The 10,154-nt window shown below is 37.9% G+C and overlaps 1 protein-coding gene across 1 annotated transcript; it reads left to right on the top strand.

The window, feature by feature from the left end:
- The first annotated feature begins 4,734 nt into the window (after nt 1–4,734).
- On the top strand, nt 4,735–8,538 carry LOC149130748 (uncharacterized). The gene has a single exon (XM_089344201.1). The coding sequence runs from the start codon at nt 5,095–5,097 to the stop codon at nt 6,610–6,612; it is 1,518 nt and encodes a 505-aa protein (XP_089200327.1). The 5' UTR covers nt 4,735–5,094; the 3' UTR covers nt 6,613–8,538.
- The last annotated feature ends 1,616 nt before the right edge of the window (nt 8,539–10,154 follow it).

Here is a 10,154-nt window from a genome sequence, read left to right as displayed (position 1 = left end):
TCCCTAAAGGCCCTGTCAACTACATTGTTCGACCACCACATTACCTTGGGTTGAGAGGGGACTTTACACCATCTACAGATCTGGTCAGTATATATATATATATATATATATATATGTGTGTGTGTCTGTCTTTGTCCCCCCACCATTGCTTGGCAACCGATGCTGGTGTGTTTACATCCCCATAACGCAGCAGTTCAGCAAAAAGGGACCGATAGAATAAGTACTAGGCTTACAAAGAATAAGTCCTGGGGTCGATTTGCTCAACTAAAGGTGGTGCTCCAGCATGTTTTGGTAATTCGTATTTAGAAAGTTGATCTTTGGTTTGGCTGTTGTTTCTAGCTTGTCAGAGAAAACACTTTAATCCTATTATCTATCATAGGGCGGTGGGGAGTGGTGTTTATTTATTTTTTGAAAAATTGAAATTTTACAAATTTTTTTTTTCAGAATCATAATCTCCATATTTTTCTACGTATTTCGCCAAATAAATTCTAAAACAATTGAAAAAATGAAGAAATTAGGCGGTGTGGGGAATTTAAATTTTGAAATGCAGATTCTGAATCTCCGCATTCAAATTAATGGGTTTCTGCAGAGATAAAAAAAACCCCAACAAACGGAAGGAGGTGCAGTCCATACCCTTTACTTCCGCCCTATTTTCCTTAAAGTTACGAGGGAAAAAATCGGATTTTGTGAATTTTCTGAAGTCCTCTCCCCACTTTTTCGGAAAAGGTTTTACACACAAATTTCTTTATAATCGTAATCTATGCAATTTGAAAGGTATTTATATAAAATTTCATTCAAAAAGAAACCATTTTCCTAAAAGTTGTGAGGGAAAAACTCGGATCTTCCCCAATCACCTAGTTGCTTTCTCCTCAGTTTTGGTTTCATATTCGTTTCCTACACATTTATTTACACCCGTGGCACTATTTTATTTTATCTCGTTTCCGGGTAATGTAAACATTAACCTACTATTCGTTCGTTTTTAACTTTAGATTTTTTTTTTGTATTTTTGGTTTATTCGTCTGTGACTATTCCTCAATATCAATACTTGTTGCAACACACGTTTTCACATGAAGAATCTTGCAAAACAAATGCATAAATGTAAAGTTGTAAAATATTCTCTAGTTATAACGAAGCCTCTCTACTTTCGGTACTTAGTGCCGAATTCAAAAAGCAAAGAAGGAGCTCTCAAGACACTGTCCATTTATCTTGCGATGAACATTATTTTCTGCTAGGATGGCAGGGGTGAGTGTGATTTTTCTGAGAGTGAAGTATTGTACTGAGAAATACAATTTTTTCCTTCACATTTTAAAATTAGCTTCGAATCGTGAATATTACATGAATTGAATGATATAAACCTGTCGTGAGTGGCAAAAGAGACAGGGTGGAGATGAAAGAGGACTAATTGAAATCGCGTTCAGATTAAGGAGAGATAACTTGACATTGGTGGGTAATTTCAAGTCTTTTCACACCGGTGAAACTTTCCGGTTTCTTCGTGTGTTTCGTTTCAGTTTTCCGTGTCAGTTTTTACATTTCCCTTGTGAAATTTAAGTTCTGTAAAGAAATCATTTCCTGAAGACGAAGATAAGAAGAGATGGGAAACAGAAATTAGAAGTTTATGGAGAAATACAAGTAAGTCCTTTACTCAGCGGTGTGAAAGTAACAATTTGATAGATTCGTAGTCTAATATAACAAGAATTAAATATCTAGACTTCACTGTAGTAGAAAGAACGGATTACGATGTAAGTTGTGATGGAAAATTGTATATTCATTGGCGTGGGGAAATATAATTGCTTAAATGATTTATCTGTATGAAAGTACTATGCTAATGTTAACATCTTTAATAAATGAAGCATTTGAAGATTATTATGAAAGAAAAATATGAGGCGAATATTTTTTTTTTTTTTGCTTTTAGCCCAGTAAAAGTCGATTTATAGGAAATATTTGCTTATATTCATACAGTCGTCTTTCCTACGTTAATATAATGTATCTTTCTGTTGGATTTGCCATAAAATTACGTGCCACCACCGAAAACAACCAGTTTTTGATCATGCAGCATGTTCGGGCTAAATTTGACAAATTACATAAAAGGAAACACAATATACAATCCCCCCAAAATAAACTTTATGAAAATTGAAAACGAATAAAAATATCAACTAGGTTATGTCAAGTAGCTGGAAAAATACAGATTATTCAAAGTAGCTACCCTCAGCTATCACCATGACATGAAGACGGCTCCGGAACATAACCGATGCGTTCCAATGTGTACCTGGGTAGATCTTCGAGCACGTGCTTTATCTTGGTCATCACCTCGGCCTGGAGACACCCCTGAAGGCCATCATAGTGGTTAAGATGGTTTACGAGATGTCCATGAATAGGTTTTACAGCCTTTAAACTTTTCATAAAGCATTAAGCCGCAGTTATGGTGTTAGCATTTTGATATCCAGCGCAAACCATCCTAATACAGATAACTATTTTCATTATTCACTTGACTTCCAATCCTCCATGTCAGCCAACTTTTACTCAACTACAACTTTCATCTTTACTAGCGGGACCCGTGGATATTTCATGGAATTCATGGTAAACTTATTGGGTTATATCTGAAAACTTTATTAAAAAGAAAAAAAAGAACTGAAAACGCAGCCTGTGTTAGTTACATTTCACTTGTGAAATTTTAGTTCCACGAAGAGGTTACTTACGGAAGAGATGGGAAACAAATTAGTGATTCATGGGGAAATACAAGTAAATCCTTTGCACAGCAGTGTGAAAGCAATACCTTGATAGAGCCATTGTCTAATATTACTAGAATTAAATATATAGACTTCACTGTAGTTGAAAGATGAATGGATTACGATGTATATTCATTGGAGTAGGGGTATATAATTACTTAAATATTAAATAATTCATCTGTATGGATAATACTATGTTAAAGTTAACATCTTCAATGAGTGAAACATTTGAAGTTATTATGCAAGAAATATAGAGTGAGAAAAAGTATTAGAGACCAATATTTTTTGCTTTAAGCCCAGCAAGTATTGAATACAACCTCAGTCATCCGTCGCTATTTGCAAAAGTTGATTTATAGGAAATATGGCATTATATTCATACAATCATCTTTCCTACGTTAATGTTTTTTTCCCGTTTGATCAGCCATAAAATTACGGTATTATTCGAGCCTTTCACCCACACAATTTCACCGAGAAAAAAAAAAAATCGGATTTTTTTTGCGTGGAATGAAGTACCCTAGCCACCTAATACAATACAAATTCCTTATTTTTGTTCGGAAAAATGGGGTGGATGGCAAGCCGCACTCCCATATCCCGGAATCATTTTTTTTTTTTTTTTTCATTGAATGAACTCTGGTGACCTCCTAATTATGCTACGAATGTCTCTTTTTTGGTTCCGAAAACGGGGTTGAACCCTTGGAAATTTCACACCCACCACCCATTTTTTTCAAATATTTTTTGTTATTTCTTTCTTTACCCATAATTTTGGATTACATTAGATTGAAAATTCAAATAAGTTTGAAATGAATAAGTGAAAATGCAGAGATTATGCGTCGAAAATGTAAATAATGTGAATATGTTTGTGTCTACTTAGAGCACGAGTTGTGGAGAATGATTTACCAGGGATATCACATCTATATGAACTTTCTCCCGTGTGAGATAGTGTTTGTGACAATTCACTTCCGAACTGAAGTAGGCTCCCAGCCTCTCTATCCTGGATGGTTTTGGTGGACCACTCCAAATGAAAGACGGCACTTCATTCAACCACTACATAAAAAGTATAATTTGGATGTATTTTTATTTTAGTTGTTTACACTATTTTACACTTGTTCATACTTTAATACATTCAGAGTTTACAAATTTCCTTATTCAAATTATGAACCATATTCCTTTCGATAATATCAATATCATTACAAAATTTCTTTGTAGATGATATTTCCTGTTTGGTCGACACTAATTCTCAAATTACTGGAGTCTGTTGCTCTACTCATAGCGATTTATAGCTGGCCTTTTAGAAACATCGGAGTGGGTTAAATTACATCTGCATGATCTAAAGTCTGGCTCTGTGTCATGTTTGCTGTGGATGTGCAAGCAGAATCTTTAGGAATCTGCCCATCTACGATGGGAAATAAGGGGATAGTATCACAAATCTAAACCCTCTAAATTCACGAACTGTACAGTGGGGTGGATATCCAGAGTTCATCCTCATCACCAGAAATTTTACAAAAGGAAAATCAAAGGTGATTTATTAATATGAAACTCAATATCCACTAAATAATTGTAATTTTTCACTTTTTTGTTCGCCAAAATCCTCCCTGATTACCTCCTTTGTAATCCTCCAAAACATCATGACCATTGGTTCAACCGTTTGACCATGAAAAGGGAACAGACAGATACACAGACATAACGTCCATTATTGTAAGATGATATAGGCTTTGCACTATGTTGTCTGATGTAAATCTTATACAGTTGTTTCTCTATTATTTCAGAATATCAGACAACTGTGACATGAAAGAATTGCTTACATCAGATTCATCATCAACATTAATTATCTCTTAAAGACTAAAGAAAAACGTTACATGCAACGAATATATAACTCAATGAGCATTTCTCTCCTGTACAGTCTGTAATATGTACAAGATAGATGAAGTTTATAATATGTTTGTGGCATCTTCAGATATTGGTGAAAACAGAGTTGATAGGAAAACAGCTGAAAGAAATGAAAGATAAAAGGTGAAACAAGAAAATAAATGTATATTGTTCTGGGAGAAGACAGCTATTGAAACAATGGATTGTGTTAAAAACTTAAAGGATTGATTTATTATTTTGTTGAAGAGATGCAAAAAGAGACTGAAAAATCATTGTATCATTTGTATCATTGTGGTATCTGTTAAAAATCATTTTCTTTGGAAAGTAACCTCATTAAACACAAATGTATTGAGAGAAGTGAGAAACCATATCCCAGTGGTATTAGTGGTAGATTATTCTCTAAAAGGTTTGCTATAACTGTTCACATACGTCTTCACACAGGAGAAAAACCATATCGTTGTCTGACTTAACTGCTTTATGTTCTCACAAACGCATTCATACAATGGTAAAACGATATCAGTGTGATATTTGTGGTAACTCATTTTCAAAAAAGGATGGACTCACTCATCATAAACATACTCATACAGGAGAAAAACCATATCAGTGCAGTATCTGTGGTAATTCATTCTCTAGAGATTTTGTTCTCACTAGGCATAAACGTTTACATACAGGAGAGAAGCCATATCAGTGTGATATTTGTGGTAAATCATTCTCTGAATCTGGTCACTTGACTAGTCATAAACGTACTCATACAAGAGAAAAACCATATCACTGTGACATCTGTGGTAAATCGTTCTCTAGAAATTATGATCTCACTTGTCATAAACGTTTACATACAGGAGAGAAGCCATATCACTGTGATATCTGTGGTAAATCATTCTCTAGAAATTCTTGTCTCACTAGGCATAAACGTACTCGTACAGGAGAAAAACCATATCAGCGTGACATATGTGGTACATCTTTCGCTAGAAATGATGGTCTTACTACTCATAAACATATTCACACAGGAGAGAAGCCATATCACTGCGATATATGTGTTAAATCATTTACTCAATCTGATCACTTAGCTAAGCACAGACGTACTCATACAAGAGAAAAACCATATCACTGTGACATCTGTGGTAAATCGTTCTCTAGAAATGATAATCTCACTTGTCATAAACGTACTCACACAGGAGAAAAACCATATCACTGTGACATCTGTGGTAAATCATTTTCAAGAAATGATGGACTCACTTGTCATAAACGTCTTCATACAGGAGAGAAACCTTATCACTGTGATATCTGTGGTAAATCATTCTCTGTATGTAGTCACTTAACTGAACACATCCGTATTCATACAGGAGAAAAACCATATCACTGTGACATCTGTGGTAAATCATTCTCTAGAAATGTTGTTCTCACTAGACATAAACGTACTCATACTGGAGAAAAACCATATCACTGTGATATCTGTGGTAAATCATTTCTTCAGTCTAGTGACGTAACTAAGCACACACGTACTCATACAGGAGAAAGACCATATCACTGTAATATCTGTGGTAAATCATATTCTCAGTCTAGTGACTTAACTAAGCACACACGTACTCATACAGGAGAAAAACCATATCACTGTGATATCTGTGGTAAATCATTTTCTCAGTCTAGTAAATTAACTCAGCACACACGTACTCATACAGGAGAGAAGCCATATCAGTGTAATATTTGTGGTAAATCATTCTCTGTATCTCGTCACTTAACTGATCACAAACGTACTCACACAGGAGAAAAACCATGTAAATGTGACATCTGTGGTAAATCATTCTCTAGAAATGATGTTCTCACTCGTCATAAACGTACTCACACAGGAGAAAAACCATATCAGTGTGATATCTGTGGTAAATCATTCTCTGAATCTCATGATCTAACTAACCACAAACGTACTCATACGGGAGAAAAACCGTATGAGTGTGGTATCTGTGGTAAATCATTCTCTAGAAATGATGGTCTCACTAATCACAAACATATTCATACAGGATAGAAGCCATATCTTTGTAATGTCTGTGGTATATCATTCTCTGAATTTGTTAACTTAACTAACCACAAACGTACTCATACAGGTGAAAAGCGATGTCACTGTGACATCTGTGTTAAATCATTCTCAAGAAATTATGGTCTTGTCATAAACGTTTACATACAGGAGAGAAGCCATATCAGTGTGATATTTGTGGTAAATCATTCTCTGAATCTGGTTACTTGACTAAGCACAAATGTATCTGTAGTAACGCCTGCGCATGCGTAGAATAAAACAAGCAAGCGTTTCCCGCTCAATTCATTCTCTTTCTCGCTGGCCAGCGATTGAGCATGGACGTGTGTTTAAAAGCTGTCCCTACATCTTTCGATCTCATACTCGACAGCTCGTTATTCTCACCTCTAAAGATCATCATCATCATCATCATCGTTTAACGTCCGCTTTCCATGCTAGCATGGGTTGGACGATTTGACTGAGGACTGGTGAAACCGGATGGCAACACCAGGCTCCAGTCTGATTTGGCAGAGTTTCTACAGCTGGATGCCCTTCCTAACGCCAACCACTCAGAGAGTGTAGTGGGTGCTTTTACGTGTCACCCGCACGAAAACGGCCACGCTCGAAATGGTGTCTTTTATGTGCCACCCGCACAAGCCAGTCCAGGGGCACTGGCAACGATCTCGCTCGAAAATCCTACAGGAGCCAGTCAGGCGGTACTGGCAACGGCCACGCTCAAAATGGTGCATCTCATGTGCCACCCGCACAAGAACCAGTCCAGGGGCACTGGCAACGATCTTACTTGGCTTGCCGGGTCTTCTCACGCACAGCCCATTTCCAAAGGTCTCGGTCCGTAGTCATCGCCTCGGTGAGGCCCAATGTACGAAGGTCTTGCCTCACCACCTCAGCCCAGGTCTTCCTGGGCCTACCTCTTCCACGGGTTCCCTCAACTGTTAGGGTGTGGCACTTTTTCACGCAGCTATCCTCCTCCATTCTCACCACATGTCCATACCAGCGCAATCGTCTCTCTTGCACGCCACAACTGATGCTTCTAATGTTCAGCTTTTCTCTCAAGATACTTACACTCTGACGGGTATTCACATTGACATTACACATCCAACGGAGCATACTGGCTTCATTCCTTGCGAGCTTACGTATGTCCTCAGCAGTTACAGCCCATGTTTCACTGCCATGTAGCATGGTTGTTCGTACGCATGCGTCATACAGTCTGCCTTTTACTCTGAGTGAGAGTCCCTTTGTCGCCAGCAGGGGTAAGAGCTCTCTAAACTTTGCCCAGGCTATTCTTATTCTAGCAGCTACACTTTCAGCGCACCCACCCCCACTACTAACTTGGTCGCCCAGATAGCGGAAGCTATCGACTACCTCTAGTTTTTCACCCTGGAATGAGATAGAAGTTGTTTCCTGTTTGTTTGCAGTCTTTATTGCACCTGAACATCTGCCACAAACAAAAACTAACTTGCTAGTTAACCTGCCTTTGATGTTGCTGCACCTCTTATGTGTCCATAGCTTGCACCGGGTACATCTTATAGAGTTACTACCTACTCCTTTTCTACATACTGAGCAGGGCCATCTACCTGAAGGGGTTTGTGTTTTATCTACCTTCCTACTTATTAGGATTTTGGTTTTAGCTAGGTTGACTCTAAGGCCCTTCAATTCTAGACCTTGCTTCCACACCTGAAACTTCTCCTCTAGTTCTGATAGTGACACCGCAATTAGGGCAAGGTCATCAGCATAGAGGAGCTCCCAGGGGCAACCTGTCTTGAACTCCTCTGTGATTGCCTGGAGGACTATGGTAAATAATAGGGGGCTGAGGACGGAACCTTGGTGGACCCCTACCTCTACCCGGAATTCATTGCTGTACTCATTTCCTAAAAGATTTGTATGTTTTACCAAGTAAATAAATGTTGTTTGAGTTGTTTAGTCTGGAGTTCAGCGTTCCGTCTATTTCTTTAATTTTATAGTAGAAAGTCAGGTATACAATCTAAAGATGTATAACCCACTTTCTACTAAAGTGGTGACCCCCGACGAAGAAAAGACGCAGCATGAACTACGGATTACCAACTTATAACTGGTGAACCTCGACTAAAGAACAAATACGCCCATGGAGACTGAACTCATTACCAACATCTCCAAACATAGTCAACACGACTCAACAAGCACGGTTTTTATTCTCGTCTCTGTTGGAGTGGATTTTTTCCACTCACGTAAAACAGACAGGATTTACGGCCTGCTTTTTATGTTTGTATATGTCGCATTTTACACTCTCACATTACACACATCTTTTATGCCACACAATAACTCTTGTCACTCATTTCATACGGTCGTTCTTTCATCTTGGGTTAAGAAAATTTTTCTTCGAGGTTTTCGCTAATGGTCGTACAGAAATTGTCTGTCGATCGTTCTGTAAAAGCGTACCTCTTCAAACACTCATCACCAAACAGCCTTTTCGCCACCAGCGTCGTGCGCCAACCAAGATTACCACCGTGACGACAATTACTACTTTCAATTACAAGCTTTCCCCCCGACGTCGCCAAGTTTCAACTGAATCATTACCACCACACATACAGAACACAGCTATAGCAGTTCCTGCGCCGACGTCTTCATCAATGTACTCTATCTCTGTGTCTTGGGATAGTGTTTGTGACTTCATTTTTCCTCTTAAAAAAGAAGGATTTTGTCCCCTTCAGACCTCCCAATTTCTTCTTGTCTGTCACCAGGTTTTGGGTACACATTTCCCTGAAAAAATTCATACCATATAGGCACAGGAGTTTCTGTGTGGTAAGTAGCTTGCTTACCAACCACATGCTTCCGGGTTCAGTCCCACTGCGTTGCACCTTGGGCAAGTGCCTTCTACTATAGCCTGGGGCCAACCAAAGCCTTGTGAGTGGTTTTGGTAGACGGAAACTGAAAGAAACCTGTTGTATATATATATATATATATATGTGTGTGTGTCTGTGTTTGTCCCCCCACCATTGCTTGGCAACCGATGCTGGTGTGTTTACATCCCCATAACGCAGCAGTTCAGCAAAAAGGGACCGATAGATTAAGTACTAGGCTTACAAAGAATAAGTCCTGGGGTCGATTTGCTCAACTAAAGGTGGTGCTCCAGCATGTTTTAGTAATTCGTATTTAGAAAGTTGATCTTTGGTTTGGCTGTTGTTTCTAGCTTGTCAGAGAAAACACTTTAATCCTATTATCTATCATAGGGCGGTGGGGAGTGGTGTTTATTTATTTTTTGAAAGATTGAAATTTTACAAATTTTTTTTTCAGAATCATAATCTCCATATTTTTCTACGTATTTCGACCAAAAAAATTCTTAAAAAATTGAAAAAAATGACCATGAAAAGGGAACAGACAGATACACAGACATAACGTCCATTATTGTAAGATGATATAGGCTTTTCACGATGTTGTCTGATGTAAATCTTATACAGTTGTTTTTCTATTATTTCAGAATATCAGACAACTGTGACATGAAAGAATTGCTTACATCAGATTCATCATCAACATTAATTATCTCTTAAAGACTAAAGAAA

This window comes from Octopus bimaculoides, chromosome 28, assembly GCF_046866305.1.
Source record: "Octopus bimaculoides isolate indiv1 chromosome 28, ASM4686630v1, whole genome shotgun sequence".
Taxonomy (NCBI): Eukaryota; Metazoa; Mollusca; class Cephalopoda; order Octopoda; family Octopodidae; genus Octopus; species Octopus bimaculoides.
This window is presented reverse-complemented; position numbering and strand designations above follow the sequence as displayed.